We start from the raw sequence: 17,914 nt of genomic DNA, 5'->3' as shown, positions 1-17,914 counted from the left end.
AGGATTTTCATGCGCTTACTTAGGCGCGCATAGTAGATACGCCTGTGATGTCATAATTGATAGTCTTGTGATCTCTTCGTCTGTGCGATCGTACACAAGTTGGAGGGATTTGAACAAGATTTCCATGAAAAATTCTTTTTGCCGACCCGTTTTATAAAACAATTAATGCACATTTTAAGATTCGTGATGTTAGTGACGATGCGAGCAACTCTCGGGCATTCACAATATTATGCAAAAGCACTCGGCGCAAGCGCCTCTTGCTTTCGCATAATTGTAAATACCCTCGAGTGTGCTGCATCGTCATAACACACTCATAAATGTGCATTAATTGTATAATATCAGACTGTGTTCCTTTGATATCTACACCTGATGATTAATAAAATGATATAAACAAATAACATCATTAATAGTTTGGTGCTATGACTAGTGTAAAAGTAAACCCAATTGAACTTCAAATCTTCCATTGTTCTCTTTCATTGATTATACATTACATCTGGAAAATATTGTAAAAAATATGTATTTTAGATGTTGACGTTGCTGGTTGCAGGCCCAGTTGTGATTGTGATAGAAAGGAACATTAAGATGAAAGGTAGTGGAAGACGAAGAAAGAGGGGAGTGGAGAGGGAAAGAGATGGGGAGACAGAGTGGAGGGTATAAAGAGTGGGTGGATGGGTGTGTGTGAGAGAGAGAAATGGAGAAAGTAGGCCTCAGGAAGAAGAGAACAGTGTGTGTATGCTTGTGCGAGGAGAGGTAAAAAACAGGAGACAATATTGATAAAACACCCCCCCCCCCTTATATCAAGGAGGGAGAACAGTACATGTACATGGGGAGGTAGAAGAGTCTGTGGCGGGAGAAAAGGGAGGTTTAGCTGAGTGTCTGAGTGTTCAGCCGAGTATTTCCGTTACAACATGTAGCTTCAATTATCGTGCTTCTAAAATAGGCTCTTTCACTGGGCTCAAGATCGTGACATCATGTTTTGTTAGAAGCGTTGTGATTCAATAGGTCTGTACCCAGAAAAACTGGGTGATTTTTTTTTTAATTTCTATCACAAATTTCTTTTCCTGCAAGATGGAATTAATGAAATCTAGTTTTTGGCATATTTTATTGTGTAACAATTTTTCTTTTTAAATTCAGGCCCAATAAGAGCCAAACAAAGAAATCACAGAAAAAAACATTGCAAAGAGTTCAAGGTTTTCATCCATCTGCGAACTGGATAATTGTCAAAAAAAATCCTGGAAATCAAAAAAGTAATCCTTTTCATACCCACAACTAGGGAATAACAACCTGATATCACATAATTCAGGCCGTTAAGAAGCATGATAAAGCCTATTGTAGAAACCATTAATTTCAATTATTCTAAACCAAAATACTCAGCTGTCCAGAGTAATTATGCATTAAACTTACATTGTTGTATAATGTTGCTTATATATTTTACCATTTGTCAATTTCACTTTTAGCTTGGTCTGCGTCTCTACTTCTCTTAATTTCATACCAGTTCGAAAAAAAAATCAAAAATTTGCAATTTCCGCAAATGAAATAAGATACACTGACTAAAGATTTATAGCTCAGAAATGTATTTAATTCATTAATATCAATGCAAACATATAAGTAAATAATCTCTACAATACATAATTTAATTACAATGCATAAATTAAATACAATACCATACATCTCATACATATAAAAATATGAGTTCAAATATATACATGATATATGAGTTTTATCTTTGTTGCATAAATTTCATAAGTGTGACCCATAGAATTGATGTCTTACAAATCGCATTTTACATCGACATAATGATATAATTAATCTCAATAAACACATAGGCTTCACATACATGCTTATCCACATAAAGCGAGTAACAATAGGACTTACAGTGGCAGTAATAGTGACAGTACAAAGTAAAAGAATGTTCAGTTTTAAACGTTCATGTACATTTATAAACATAAAAAAATGAAAGAAAAATATAATTCAGGAAGTTTTAGAAGTGATTTGGGTCATGTACTGGGTTGATTATTTGGGCTGAGTATATGAAGTTTATTGAGTCTTAGATGTGGAATGGATGCAGTAGAATCAAATAGGGGTAGCTTGGAAGACCTCATATACAGCAAATGACAACATTCTTAGAACATGTACTTGAAGGCATTACCAGGTCTTTTTAGGCCATTCATCACATGTCGTGAACTGGAAGAAGGTATTCACTTCTTGCCATTGGGTATCCCATGTCCAGTTTTAACCTTTATTTAACATTTTTTTTACTAGTCAGCAATATTTGGAAGGGAAGTCTTGTCAGCATTCTTCATATGAAAATGCATGCCAAAAACACTTCACTGAGCTATTGATTTGTAATTTCTGTTGCCAAGGGGAGGGGCGTTCCTGATATTATGTTCTTTATCATATTGTCCAGGAGATGCAAGGGGTTCATTCGTGTAGTAGGTGCTAGAACTCCGGGAAACTTTAGAATGAATCAGGAAATGGAGGCGGTGTAATAAGACCACCCTAAATTCCAACCAAAGCAATAGTGAGACTGAAGCTGTTCCAAAGAAGAGGAAAAGGAAACCTACAGCTAGATTTGAGGAAGATGAGAGCCAGGATCCAGACCAGGACTATCTCATGCTGACATGGATCACTCCGAAGAAAGCTCGCCTGATGAAGTTTGTGTTGTTTCTCCGTATTTACCAGTGACACCTTCTACCATCAAATTCAAGGGAAGAACCTTGTTTGGCAAGAACAATAGCCCAAATGAAGCATCTGCACGTCAGCAAAGAACACCACCAAAGGGAACGACCCAAATACATCCATACAAAGGGAGCAGAGAGTGCAGGGACCTCAGTTGACAACAGTAAGAGAGGCGGAACCCATTCCCAGTACTGCAAATGAGAGTGTTCACTCTTCTTGAGAGGGTATTATAAAGAATTGACAGGCATGAGCAGCTGCCCATGCACATTGCTAAGCGCTAGCAAGTACAATTGCCCGTGGATGGGCAGATTGGCGAGGAAGTTGTTCTATCACCACTTCCCTGTGAGAGCATGGAGGCTCTGGAAAAGCTAAATACCATTCTTGAAAATTTTCACTCAGCCAGAAATGAATAGGCTCGCATCATCAGCCTGGTTGGTGGAGAAGGCTCAGCAGTGTGCAACAATGCACTTAGGATGCTGATATGTGCATGGAAATGTATGTTCATGTAGTTACGTATTTAGTTATGATCGAATTCCAAATAATGATGTTTAGTTTGCGCATCACTTTCACATTTTTGTCTTCACTACTGCTAAAATCACCATACAGGTCCTATCATGCCATGGTTTTGTCCTTTTTTTTTTCGTTTTCACAGCTTGAAATAAAATGGCGAATTATCAACCTCCCACCATTCCTGCTCCTCCCCCTCCTAATTCTTGTAATTATTCTGTATTGATCTTCATCTTCTCTTTAGCCATGCACAACACCATCTATAATTTGACATTTATCTTCTGAAATTGTGTCTACACCTCCCCTTCCCTTCACTGTTCTAAAATCAATCTGTCACTTCCTTCATGAGAACATCTACCCTTTCCTCCCTCAAACCTGGACAACCTATAATGAAGTATAACTGACCTTCCTAATGTTGTCAACTGGAGTGTCACATGTGTATGAAGATTAATTTTACGGGACTATAAAAGTTAACTATATTCCCCCCCAAAAAAAAAAAGAGAGAAAATTGTAAAAGAAGGATCACAAAGCGACGTGAACACCAGACCCAACTTTTTGTAACCACAACAGACATGACCTTATGACATTCAGATTACAAGCAAAAGAAGAATCTCAGGACTTAACCTCCAAAATAAAATAAGAGGGCTTGGAGGATCTGTTAGCTGAAGTACTCAATCAGCTGGAAGAAGGTACGGAAAAACAAGCTCCTAACAGTGGCTAAGGTTCTGGAAAGGCCGGTGGCTGATGTCAACAAGGCTAGGTTGAAGGGACGCATAGTGCTTCCTTGGCTACTACAATGCTACATGTATCTGTGCAGTGAGGAATTGATGAGCTTGAAGATGAAGCTAAGGCAGTGTGGGGTAACATGATGGAGGTACACTGGTTGATGGTTTGAAATGGGGAAACAGGAAGGAAAGAAACACCATGGAAGCCCCAGCCAAGGATGAGGACAATTTGCAATCAATCAGAAAGGTGTTCTGGTCTGTTGGGCAAATAGGAAAGCCCTAACAGAAAGACAAGCTAACATTCTCTAGCCTTGCCCAGCAAATACACAGTGGCCTTTGAAAGAAGTACCCAGAAGAGAAAGTCATAGAGCAGGTGATCCAGGCCTTCATATCCGTAGCTACCTGGAGGGGAGGTTGAATCTTGACTTACCAACACTTTGTAAACTCCTCAGATTAGGGAAGAATGCTACAGAGTTATTATACAAGTTTTTCAAAGCAGCAAAGGTAAGCCGAGAATCCCAGCATGACTTCATCCTGAGGGCCATGGACTTTAAGCAGAAGGTTCTTTTTGCCTGTCAAGAAGCCGGCTCAGGTGGGAGGTATGACAAAGGTCAAGTGCAGGTGATGTTCCTGCATGCGGCAGCAACTGGCTTGTTAAGCAACAACATCCATCAGATATCTATTAGCAAACTAATTTTTGCACTTGCAGGCATAGATCGAGATGAATACTGGGTATTATCTTTTTTAAAGTTGATGAGGTAGGTCCACACCTTCCAACCCCCCTCCCTAGATTTGCACCTGACATAATAAGAGTAAATGATGAATGACCCTCCTTCTTGCTCTTTATCATGACTGATATCTCCTTTTCAAATTTCATTGATTTATTAGAAGTGTTTAGCCCTGATTGATATGCAGCAACAACTTGAGACTAATATCAGAAAGTTTAACCAATCTTCTGATGCAAAGAGACATGTAGACTGCAGAACGAGAAGTTGAATTGATTTGTTTGTTTTGTCTTCTAAATGCCAGTGTGTTTCAAAATTAAGTAATAGGCTGTCAAGATACTAATCATTTCATTTTTTTCGTTTGTTAAAGTTTGTAAACAACACAATCCATCCTTTATCATACTCAATTTGGACATTGCGTCAACAGAACAAAAAAAAGGTCTTGCCAAAATTTTCTTTGTCATGCTGGATCCTGCTCGAGGAGGGGGGGGGGGAGTTCAGAGCAAAGTTTCAGCTAAGTTGGTGTGACAGAGGGGCAGGAGACCAAAGGTCCTAAATTTCAAATTTTAGGCAAGATTTTTTTCTAAAAATTGGATGGGGGGGAAGGCATGCCAGGCTCTTCCCCACCTCTCTAAGTGGGTAATTTTCTATGGGTAATTGTCCTGGTGCTATATGGCCTAGGTGTAGATGATGTAGCTTTTAGTTTGTCTGGATATTACAAAGGCAAACGAGACAAACTACTTTTCAAATATCTTTTGTTGTCCTTCACAGGTACTCAGGTTAAAATGACCAAGACTGTTATATGCTTTTCACACTGAACTTTTTGTCCTAAATTGGTGGGGCTAAGGGGGGGGTCTTAGCCCCACCATTTTCCCGGGGTTAAGCTTAGCCCACTTCGTTTTCACACGTTTTAGCAAAGTGGGCGAGCACGGTAAATAGTACGGTACTATCTGGCCCTGCAAAAAAGCAGGGTTAGCCGGCATATTGCGGTGCTAGCACCACAATTGCGGTGCTAAGAGATGCAGTGTGAATCGAAACCGGGCTAAGGAAAGTGGGCTAAGCAGTAACCAATCACAGACAACGTGGCGAAAAGTCATGAATATATGGCGCGAAATTTCCGCGAGAAACACGCGCTCAGGTTGTGTATTTACTTACATACATGATCGGTACTGCATGCCGGTATACAGTACAGCTTCACCATGTTCACGTGTTTAGCAACTATTGCTTAACGAGGAAAAGGTGATCATAAAAAAATCAATAATATTTAAAAAAAATGAGTTGATGAATAATAAAAAATATAGAAATTACAATTTATATTTCTGATAAATATTGCCCGCCATATCATTAGTTTTTTTTTTAATCATCACATTAAAACGGTGGTATTCAATTTGTATCGGAGGAGTAATTTACGAATCTTAGGAAAAATACAAAAGAAAAAAAAAAAAAATTGATTCGCGCTCGCACTATATGGATTATGATATTATATATTTATGCTAATTTATAAGAATAAAGCTAAGTAACAATTAGGACTACCCCTTCGAAGAAAAAAAAAATCATGTTCGAGTGGCCGTTTGCGGAAAATGTGGCTGAAAAAATTCCGGGGCCCCCTTATCGGCGTAGACTGGATCCGCCCCTGCATACTACATATAATTTGATTTAAAAAAAATTTGTAGGTGGTTGTGTAGTATTTTTTTTACTGATCATTATTTTTACGTGTGTTATTGTATGATGAAGACTTAGATGTGTTTGAAGATAAATATTTTGGTTTGTCATAGGAAGTTGTAAAAGATATGTGTAGATGTACGGGAAATGTTTATAATTTAGTATAAAACTAATTTGTGTTTGAAATTTTGAACATATGATTGGAACATATGATTATGGTAAAAACTTATTACATGAATGTGTGATATTTTAGTGTTTTTGTGGTGGGTTAAGTGGTGTAGTTTTAAAGTATTTGTATTACAATTTCCCATTTACCTTATTCAGGGTAAGTTGTAAAGTTTACTTGTATTTATGACTGTTTCTGTGGTAGTGGCATTTATGTAATGATACTGCATGACTGTTTGATTAAATTGACTTTCGGGACCACATTTGGTAATGTAGTTGGATCAGTTTATGTTTACAGTGAGGTTGGGCATGGCTTTGTTGGGTCAGCTGTGGTTTCGGTGGCCTTTGTTTTTTGTTACTGGAAACAGGGTCTATCACATTTATGTTGAGGGTGTGTATGTTATGGTTAGTAAGAATGTGTTTTGTGTATTGGGATGTTTTGAATATTTCATTTTATGTTCTTACAGGAATATGTACGTTCAACGTTGATATATTAGGTCAGTGAAATCACAGGAAGTGAACAAAAACGTATGCGCGAGGTTGAGATCACTGACAACAATGGGCGTGTTACTGTGTGTTTGTGGGGAGACAGATCAGATCTGAGGGTATTAACTGGTGAGGAGGTGACAATTGGTCCTCTTACTGTTGGTTTGGAAAGGAGGTCCAAATTGAAGCGGTTGAATTCTGTGAATTCAACATCTTTTGAGGTAAGTTGAATTTGTATACTTTTTTACGTAGCTAAAACTTATTTTGGGTTTGGGAGTTACGTTTAATCCAATCAATTGTAACTCTATGGAAATCTATCAGTGTCATAATTTTTTCTCCAAAAAATTTGCATAATGTCCTTTTTATGCAAAGAGAGCCCAGTGAATTTTCAAGAAAACAATGAATGCATGAATATACCATATACTGAATTTCATTTTAACGATTCATATTTCTTGGGTATGTGCGTTTCAACAAGCCTTTTTATGGCTTTTTTGTGCACGCCCGATTTCCATTCATTATTTTGTTCATCCATATTTTTATAATTATGTGCCAACCATAATTTTATCATCACCACTTTTTGTTTCAGTTCTGTTCTGTTGATACCTTTGCTTTGTTTTATGTTTAACAGCTATTTATTTTTACTTTGTGTATATATACATTTGTTCTCATTATGTTCTTTTTAATGAATTTGGAAATAAATGCTGAATTGAAAACATGACAATGCTGGACATGAAACAAATGATCTTGTGGCAAGACCAGCAAGAACAGCTCCTCCTAGACAGGATTGGAAACTTGTGTCTGACAGATAAATATGACATGGATCTGTCAATAGTAGGTTTTAATGTTTTATTTATTGTATTTGTGAAACTATGTTAAATAATTTTTTTGTGCATTTATTGTTTATATTTTTAGGTCAGTGAAATCAGAGGAGGTGAACAGAAACGCATGCGTGAGGTTGAAATTGCTGACAACAGTGGCCGGGTGTGTGACTGTGTGTTTGTGGGGAGACAAATCAGATCTGAGGGTATTAACTGGTGAGGAGGTGACAATTGGTCCCCTTACTGTTTGTATGGAAAGGAGGTCCAAATTGAAGTGGCTGAATTCTGTGAATTCAATATCTAATGAGGTAAGTTGAATTTGTATATAAAACTTATTTTGGGTTTGGGAGTTATGTTTAATCCAATCAATTGTAACTCTATGGAAATCTATCAGTTTCATAATTTTTTCTACGAAAAATGTGCATAATGTCCTTTTTTATGCAAAGAGAGCGCAGTGAATTTTCAAAAAAACAATGAATGCATGAATATACATCACAGCTACAAAATATTTTGAAGCATGCATAATAGATGTTGACGTCGATGGCCATCCATAGGTGAGATTGATCGATTCAATCGTAACTCTTTGTACAACAGGGTCTGTGCTTTTAGTGGTCATGTGAGCTAAGTTGCCATTTTTCATTTTATTTTGTCCATTATCCGTTGGCGTTAATTTCTGATATTTTCATCTTCTTTTTCAAACGTCATGATCAGATTTGATTTAAAGTTGGTGTGACGAAGTAGTCCTCACAGTTAAATTATATTTGCTCTAAATGATAGGTGTGTACCTAAGATTAAAGTAGGCATGTGAAAGTTCTAATAGTTTATACAGTTACCCATTTCACATGCCAGGATTTACGTTCATATGGCTTCAAGTAGGCCAGGGCCTTTTCTACTACAACAGGAGTCTTTGTCCTTGATACAAACGTCAAGGGAGGGATAAACAATCATTACCCCTGTCTGGAAAAACACAGTTTATGTAAGAAAGTACTAAACTGTGATTGGTCAGGAAGAGTTTCTCTTTACAAAACTTTAGTTCATTTCCAGACACTTATGTAAGATAGCCCTATAGTATCATTGGCCAAGAGTGGTTATTCTTTGTAACTCATTGTATCCATCTTCAGACAAGGAACAACTTAACTTATGTAAGGAACTCCTATGATATGATTGGTCCAAAGAAGTTTTGTTATGTATTTCTTTAAAGACGCCTCCCGATGCTTATGTAAGGTGGTCCTGTTAGATGATTGGTTCCAAGTAGTTTCTTTATGTATCCCTTTATACCCACCCCAAGATAAGGAATAATATAACTTATATAAGTCAGTCCTGGGTCTTGATTGGCTAGAGTAGTTTATGTAATTTCGGACAAGGAGAAACATAGGGTAGAGAATTCTCTATGTATTGCTTTATATATTTTTATGTAACAGTGGGTTATATTTATGTAACGGTACGTTATAAATAGTGGAAGGAAAGTGACTTTTAGTCAGAAGATAGTATAGCTACGAAAGAGAGGGAGACGTATGTCTCAGAGCTGGTATTTTATTGCGCTTGTGTTGAAATATATACACATGTGTGTTGAAGATTCATCTTGAAGTCTTGAACCTGTAATAAAATCAACTTCTTCTCGCAAGTTTTTAGTGACGGGGTATTTCTTTGCGTCAAGGCGAGAATATACTTCAGCTTGGTTTCGTGACATTTTGGTGGCAGCGGTGGGATCGAAAAATTTCCCACAGAACAGTTTCGTCGAAAAGTCTGATTAAAAGGCAGTGCCAAGAGCTAACGGATCTGGTAGGCCAATGTTCGGTGACAACGAGTAACTAGAAACAAGGATTGTGAGAACGAGAATTGCTCGCAGGGATAATTAGTTCAGCAACCTGAGAAGCTTCTATTCAGTGCAGCATCCAGCAGGCTTATACTACAGTTATTTGCAAAGCCTATTCAGAGACGCTTTAGCAGAGTTATCAGATTTACAAAGGTCTGGAATGAGAACTTGGTTGTCTGGTGCTATTCAACAAATGAGAGCAGTAAGCTAACAAGTAGCAGTTCAAGGGCTTCTAAAGAAAGCAGACCTGGATGAGAAGGCACAACTGGGAGTGGAAGCAAGACTAACTGTGGCAGACCGTCCATGGGCAGACTGAGGACAGATGACAGATTGAGAGGCTCGTAAAAAGGCTGACCAAGAGCAGACAGTGCTGGACAGATCAAGACGGAGCTTCAAGTCCAAAAGAGTCAAGGCCAATTCAGGACACTGGAAGAAAGGGTAAGTGAGCTCTTAGTAAGACAGTGAGCAAGGCAGAGTTAGGCATCAGAAAGATATTAGTAGATTATTATTTGAAATATTACATGGTGATTATTTCATTTAGATTACAATGATGAGTGATGTATCTAATTTATCGCAGCTTAGGGTTAAGAGATTAAGAGAAATGTGTGAAGAACGGGGGTTGCCATTTGAAGGTTTGAATAAGGATGGATTAGTACGGGCACTAAGCGAAAATGTGTCAGATTCTAATCCCCTCAATATTGAAGACAATGATGTTAGTGCAGCTAAAGCACTAAATTTGCAGGGACAGCGCGAAAGGGGAAATGCGCAGTATATGGGGGTCAAGCCAACACTACCCAAATTTGTCGAAGGGGAAGATATTGATGTTTTTCTTCGTACATTTGAAAATTTGGCTAAATTATATCAGTGGCCAGAGGAAATTTGGGCATGTCAATTGGTCCCACTACTCTCAGGTAAGGCAAGAGAGGCAATTCCCAGGTAAATTCCCAACCAAGTACATGAGCCCTGAGCAACAGACCAATCATTGCTCTCTGTTCCTCAGGGCTCGTGAGGAACAGACCAATCGGATTGCTATGTTGAAAAATCACTGAAATTTCCGTCTCTTCACCTCTCTTCAACAGACCAATCACTACCTCTCGTTGATCAGCTCGCTGAGTCTACGTCACTGACAATTATGAATATTCATGTCTTCGGCGGACTCTTCGAATTCGTTCTCAAATCCAGCATTGTTTTCTCGATGAATTCACCCTTTTCTGGACTTTCTATATTTTTTTACATATGGACGTGAAAATTGGGATCATTCCTCGTGTGTATGGTGAGTAGAAACGTATGAGTTGCTATATTTTTTGAAAAACGAGATGAAATGAATGCCCCGCAGAATTGTGCGGAAGCTCCACGGAGCCAGCCTGCAACTCTCCCGGTCAGATCGTTTGGGTTTCCGCGGGTGTTTAAGGAGTAGATTCAGCTTGATTGCAAGTGATTTACGAGTGATATCGCTTTTAATATGGCTTGTGGATTAAAAAGAAACATTCCTGGTACATTATGACTCATTATGATGTGTGTTACAACCCCCATGTTCATGAAAATTTGCTGTAAACAAGATAAAAAGAGGCTCCTCAGAAATGTACAGAAGCTCCACGAGGCCAGCCCACTACACTCCCGGTCAAATTGTTTGAGTTTCCGCATGTGTTCACAATATAGTGTCACTCCCCCCCCCCTTTCATGTAAATGTGTGTGTACTGTACTGTAGTTCAGCCTAATTACAATACATGAATTTATAACAGTAACATGGCAGAAAAAAGGGGGTTGAGGTGGGCAAATGAAGAATGTAACAGTGTGCAAACATTGTTTATTTTTCAACTGCAGAAATGTTGAAGCTACGTTATGGAGCTGCCTTCAGGTCATTGGCACTGCAAGATTTGTCACAAAAAGTGCAGTACCAGTTCAAATTTGAATCGGCACTTGAAGACCCATGAAACCAAGGCCTTCAAGTGTGAGCGATGTGGCAAGTTATTCACGTTGAAGCAGCACCTTGACATTCATGTGAAAAAGCATCAGAGACAAGACCAAACCCCAACCATTCGCCTTTATAAGCCGGGGGAAGCCCTGCTCAAACCAAGTCCTGCTGCCAAGAGCTATGAAAAATTGCCAAAGTGGAGAAGATAATTGTTGACAAGGTCTGGTGCGACCCGGTAAGTGCTGAGGCCCTGGCAAGGAGCAAGGCTGGTGAAGCTTGGAGGGGTGAGGTGCATCTCACCTTTGGAAAGTACCTCAACAAAACGTTCAAATGGCTAATTGAAAATGATGTGGGATGGATGAAGTTCATCCTTGTCGAGCATGGCATCAAGAAAGATACAAACCCACTCATGCTGTGGTTGAAGTCAACTCTTTGGGAGTATGCGGACCAGTTTCCACAAGTTATGTGTCACGTACACTCTGTTCTCAAGGTGAGTGTACATGATAAAATGTATATTGCTCAAAATCAAAGAGGTACACAGCATCTATACGGTGAAATTGAATCTTCTTTTGTTCATCAATCTGGCAACATTCATTATTTTTTTTTAATATGAGAAAAATATATATATAAGCAAACGTGAATCATGCCATTATATGATAATGGCACAATTTTGTGAAAAGTTTCAAATTTGCAATTTCAAACAGTGATTTATAGTACCAGTTTAGGGAGCAAAATGACATCATAATTTTTGGCATTTTCGTAATTCATTTTTTCCATCCAAATCAGAAGACAAAGTCCCAACAGCCACCCAAAGCCAAGGAGCTGCCCAAGTCTAAAACACCTCCAACTCTCCAGGAGTCCTCCAAGCCTTTGGAGCCGCTGATGCCTCAGGAGCCTCTCAAGGGAAAAATTGAGGAGATAGATGACATGCACTGGGACTTCGCAGATGACCAGGAGCTATTGGACATGGCAGGTAAACTTCTCTATTAATAGCTTTAGTGTTAATTTATGGTTAAGCCTAATTGTAACTTAAGAATTTAATTTTCCACAAAATGGTAAACCAATCAGCTTCAAACTTGACTCGCTATATAAGTGTGGCTACTTGTCAAAACATTTTAGGAGATGAAATGAATATGCATGTGATTGCCGTATGCAATTATTATTATCATTTTTTTTTAAGCATTGCATATTAGGTGTGTGGTTTTGATTAATCTTGTTGCAACAGATTCATGTTTATGATTATAGCTTAGTCATTGAATGATTTCAACATGTCTCCCCCCCCCTTCATTTTGTTCAGATACCCTTGTTTCATCTTCTGAGCTGGGTGTTAAAGCACATTTGACAACAGCTGGGGATCTGCTGAAAGTTAGCCAGCACAGCCAGGAGAGCAGCAGTAATCCAGGACTGGAGGGATGGCAGAAGTCGTGGGAGGAGCCTCCACCCAACACTCAACCGATGTTCAAGCCAAACATCCACTGGCTGAAAAACGATCTGGTGTATGGGCTCTATACCAAACAGGGATCAAAGAAGGTTCTGAAGCCCATAATGAACTTCAGCCCACCGCCACTCATCAGTCAGATCCAAGGTGCACTTCCACCGATGCTGTCTTTCTTCACCACTACAGCATTCTTCTGGAGGCCAGTAGGGGTGATGCAGCTGAAAGTCCCTTGCCCCAACCGAGACTGCCCAGCACAACCAGGCTACAGCCTTATCCGCCACGGATATGGGAGTATCGCTCGGACTGTGTATGGGATAAGATTCCCGTACACGTTACTAACAGAGCGCCTCAGTTGTAACCACTGCAAGGACAAGCGCAAGTCTGCTGGCGATGATGACAAACGGCAATACTCTTGGAATGCGTCAAGTCTCAGCATCCTGCAACAGCTAGCCCCTGCAGTGAAGAGCATGTTTCCAGCAGTCATTGTAGGGAAACGGGCCATTGACAAGGAAGTCGTCACCCTCCATAGCGACCGGGTCAACTCTATCTCAATGACCAAAGTGTACCGAGTACTTGAGATGGGCCACAGTAAATGGTATGCAGAGAGGAGGGATTTGTACCAGACACTGCTGTTCAAGGCTCACTCTGCAGACACCTCAGAGGCATCTCAGCGAGGAATCCTCTCCTTCATCAAGGCTCCAGGCTCCTACATGCCCCCTATCTCACAGTCAGTGCTCCCTTCCCCACGGACTCTCTGCCGTGCCCATATGATCATGGAGATGGAGAGGATGTCTGTCTACCGCCAGAGCATCCTTAGTGTCACTGGAGAAATTTTGTGCATTGATGGAACCAAACAGGTGAGTACTTAACTGTGAATAAATGCTGATGATGATGAAAGAACTAAATTTTTAATAATAGAAGAAAATAGTGCCCATAATGTGACGATAAAGTTGCCTTAAAAAACCCACTTGTATTGTATTGCACCAGCTATTATTATTATTATTACTATTATTGCTATTGATTTTTTTTCTACGTACCTACAAAAGAAAATATTTGAAGCAAGTATTATGGTTAGGCTATATGATAATTTTTTTCATTATTTTACAGATCCTGAAGAAGGTATATGGTGATGGCCAGGATACCATGCATTTCTTGACAAGCATTCTTAATGAGTGGGGGCAATTCGTCACAGCAGTGGTGGTTGCTTCTGAGTCGGAGGAGTGCTACCAACGGATGGCTCGCGGTCTATGTTCGAGATTCCGCCGTGCTAATGCCCCAGCCCCTAAAGTGATGTACACAGACAATAACTGCTGCAGGTTGGCATCTATAATTCTTTAGCTCTTGTTTTATGTAATGGAATGTCAGTAGGTGCTCACCTCTAAAGAAGTAAAAAGAACTTATTTTTTTTATGAATCAAGCGAAATACTTTAATTCTTTTAAATTAAAAAGAAAATGTTCTCTTTTTTCATTCTTTTTATTTGTAGGGATGGTGGTACTTCGTGGATGGAGTCTTTGTTCCAGGACTGGGTACGGGATGGCATGCTATGCTGGCTATGAAGAAGTCGAAAAACTGGCTTTGCTCTTGATAAAGCTCACAGATGATTCGGACGAGCATCTCATTCCAGCCAACTTACGTCTTCAGATCTCTAACGCGGCCACCGCTCTCTTAGATCATGACAGATCTGCTAAATTATTCGTCAAAAAGTATGAATCAAAATGGGGCCATACATTGTTTGGCAGAGTTCAAGGTCCAGACTCACCTCAAAACAGCGCTGCACAGAAAACCAAATTCGGCTGGATGAGATACGCACAGGCATCAAGTATCACAGAAGAGTCCCGACTTCTTTATGTTGTCATCAAAATGTTGAAAAATCGGCCAAAAGTCAGTAGCTTGTCATCTCCCACGAAGATTGCAAGCCTAGTGAAAGGTCAGTACAAGCGAATAGTCGATAGGGTTCGAGATGACAAGGTTCTGGCTGAGCTTGGGATCCCCCTTCCGAATATCAATGTAAAGTCAGTGACCAATTTCCTCAATAAGGAGAACAAGAGGACGAACTATCTGTCCACCGTCATTCCCAAGGCTCCAAGTCATCGTAGGGTATTGACAAGTAAACCCGTTCCAGATGCGCCTTCCCTTCCAAAATCTCTAGTACCCCCTGACAGGCCGCAGGTACAGTATCCAACGGTGCCTCTGGAAATCCGTGAAGTCCGTGATCAGAAGAGGAAGCTGAACTTTGACTCGTCACAGACGCATACTCCACAAGCTGCACCTACTTTACCCTCACTTTTGCCGCGTCCGTCTGTAAAAGCATCTCCTTTGTCCCAGGCCCCCATTCTGATGGTAGTGCCATCTCAACCCAGTGCTCCTTCAGTTTCCTTCGTGCCCTCGGGTGTGGCACCATTCACCCTTTCGTCCCCTCCACTCCCACCTCCTCCCAAACCAATCATGCCAAAGCAGTCCAAGAAGCCATGTGCGGCTTGTGGCAAACCAAACTGCGATGGACAAAGAAAGCGGTATGTGCCTTCTAAAGATAAAGTGCAGAGAAGCATGCGAAAGTCTTTCACATTTTGTTCTCTGACTCGTCAGTGTCTCCCGGCTACACAGATAGAGTTTATGAAAGCTATGACCATTTCAAAGCAGCTGTTGATGCGGAACTTGCCAAACATTAGTAAAACGTTTTTTTTTGTTCAATGCGGAACTTGCCAAACACTAATAAAACGTTTTTTTTGTTCTTACATTCCACAAGAAAAACAGTTTATATTTGAATTCATATCATGATCGTTAAAGTTTGATTGTTAAAAATGTTTGCCTTGTGTCAAACAATTTTTTGATGTGGATATGTTATCAATTCTATTCAAAGCATAACATAACAGAATTGATGTCCAAGATATTGACTCAAGCAGAGTTTTTTTTGTGCCAAATATCAATTGTGTGCTCTATGCTCAAGTGTGTTCAAATATTACCAAGTTTTATCAGTATTTATATTCTACATTATAAACATTGCTGATTATTAGTATTCAATACATTGTTATACTCAGGAATTCAATTGTACTCCGGAATTCAATACATTGTTATACTCAGGAATTCAATACATTGTTATACTCAGGAATTCAATATTCACAACCCTAACCTTTTGTTGTTTTTATGTGATCAAATTCATATGTTTCATATTGCCATGTAGTATTTTATTTCATTCATATTGCCATGTAGTATTTCTCAATAGTATTCTTTGTTTTACTTCCGTAATATGCCATGCACACATATGAAAGGTGTTTTTACATTAGTTGGTATATATTGTCAAAAAAAAAAGAAAGGAAAGAGAATTACACTAAAAGAATACTAGAAGAACAATCACTGTGTATCTCATTTTTGGGTAAATCTTTTTGGTTGAATGCAATATGCAATTGTTTGTGCTTGTGCTTGTTTGTTTAAGGTTGTTTATTTGTGCATATTGGTGAATATTTATGATTGTGAAATTTTGGTTGTTTGTTGGTGCATGTTTTGGCGTGTAGGCATACTTGGATTGTGCTTATCAGTCAGTTTGTGTATGTATGTTTTGATAAATATTTGTGTTTGATTTGTGTTTGGGTATGTTCATGGGTGTTTATGTATCTTTATGTGTGTGTGTTACTGTATAGGGCATGATTCTTTGTGAGAATATTTGTTTTTATGTGTGTTCTGCATATCTCTGTTTCCTTTTCTTTGTTTCTTGTTATTGTTTTAGTTGCATATTTTTATCTGGTTGGATTTGTTATTGAAAACAAAAAGATGCCAAAGAGACATTGGAAGAAATGAAATAAAAAGCCAAAATACCCCCCCCCCCCATGAAAAAATGGGATTGCTTGTTTAATTTTTTTTTGTTACAAAATTAATACAAATAATCAGCTCTTATTTTAATAAAAAAACCAGAATCTCAACAAAAAATAAAATAAAACAAAAGTAAAGAGAAAGAAAGAAAAGGTAACAAAGAAACGTCACCAAAATAAACAAGAAACAGACACGAAATGGAAGTAGAGATTGGCCGGATGAGAGGTCCCAAGCAGACGACCTGTTTCTGTTTCGCCGGATGAGGGTGCTGTTGCACATGTTGAAGAATCACTAGTGATTGAATCACTCGCCGGTGATCTCAGGTACTTGTGGGGGGGGGGTCGTACCCCATTCCCAGGGTATCCCCTGACTACATAGGTAACTATAATGTAGTAAAGGAGGCAATTTTGAGAAGATATGACCTCACTGCCGAGGCATACAGGGTGAAATTTAGGGATCGCTACGCTAAAAAGGACGAGACGTACTTAGAATACTCGGTACAGTTGACCGACTTGTTAAGTAGGTGGCTAGAGGGTGCAGATGCCGCCTGGGATCTGAATAAACTAAAACAAGAAATTCTCAAAGAGCAGATGCTCACAAAGGTCCCCTATGACCTAAAGGTATGGCTTTTGGATCATGAACCGGATACTCTTGAAGAAATGGCTAGGCTTGCCGATCAATATGTAACTAGTAGAAAGTCAGGAGGGGGAAAAGCAGGGGGTTATAGCCCAATAAGAAATGTGGGAGCTGCCCAGCAAGCTGGTGGAAGGGAGGATAGGTCCCAGTATTCTAGTAATGGGAGAGGAGATAAGACCCATCAAAACAAGAGATATACCCAAGGTAATAACAGGCCCCAAAGATGTTACAAGTGTGACAAATTAGGTCACATTGCCGTAAATTGTCCTAATAAGCACGGTGATTCACGAGAAAGAAGTCAGAGAACATATTTGTGTAGGACTCGGGCAGTAGAGAGGGAAACCCATAGCGGGTTAAGAAATTATATGAGTAAGGGTATGTTAGGAGGCAAGGAAATAGAGCTGTTGAGAGATTGCGGCTGCACACAATCATTAGCCAGGACAGATTTGGTGGATCCCAATCTGGTCATACCTGGGGAAACACTTGAGATAAAGGGACTTCTGGCTGGAACAGTGGTTTCTGTTGCCAGAGTAT

General features: G+C 39.4%; 1 protein-coding gene and 1 pseudogene across 1 annotated transcript; both read left to right on the top strand.

Moving 5' to 3' along the window:
- Positions 1 to 8,635: 8,635 nt before the first annotated feature.
- LOC121429695 lies at positions 8,636 to 14,493 on the top strand. The gene is made up of 5 exons (XM_041626861.1): positions 8,636 to 11,988; positions 12,285 to 12,471; positions 12,796 to 13,793; positions 14,044 to 14,252; positions 14,421 to 14,493. The coding sequence occupies exons 1-5, from the start codon at positions 11,857 to 11,859 to the stop codon at positions 14,491 to 14,493; spliced, it is 1,599 nt and encodes a 532-aa protein (XP_041482795.1). The 5' UTR covers positions 8,636 to 11,856.
- Positions 14,492 to 15,697, top strand: LOC121408562 (annotated as a pseudogene).
- The last annotated feature ends 2,217 nt before the right edge of the window (positions 15,698 to 17,914 follow it).

Source organism: Lytechinus variegatus, chromosome 1, assembly GCF_018143015.1.
Source record: "Lytechinus variegatus isolate NC3 chromosome 1, Lvar_3.0, whole genome shotgun sequence".
Taxonomy (NCBI): Eukaryota; Metazoa; Echinodermata; class Echinoidea; order Temnopleuroida; family Toxopneustidae; genus Lytechinus; species Lytechinus variegatus.
Note: the sequence above shows the minus strand (reverse complement) of the source record. Positions and strands in the feature narration are given on the sequence as shown.

Bases quoted from the DNA above. Each gene is read 5' to 3' on its own strand.
- LOC121429695 (XM_041626861.1), top strand. From the start codon at position 11,857: ATGAAGTTCATCCTTGTCGAGCATGGCATCAAGAAAGATACAAACCCA. The intron at 11,989-12,284 runs GTGAGTGTACAT...CATCCAAATCAG, and splicing joins ACGTACACTCTGTTCTCAAG to AAGACAAAGTCCCAACAGCC. The intron at 13,794-14,043 runs GTGAGTACTTAA...ATTATTTTACAG, and splicing joins GCATTGATGGAACCAAACAG to ATCCTGAAGAAGGTATATGG.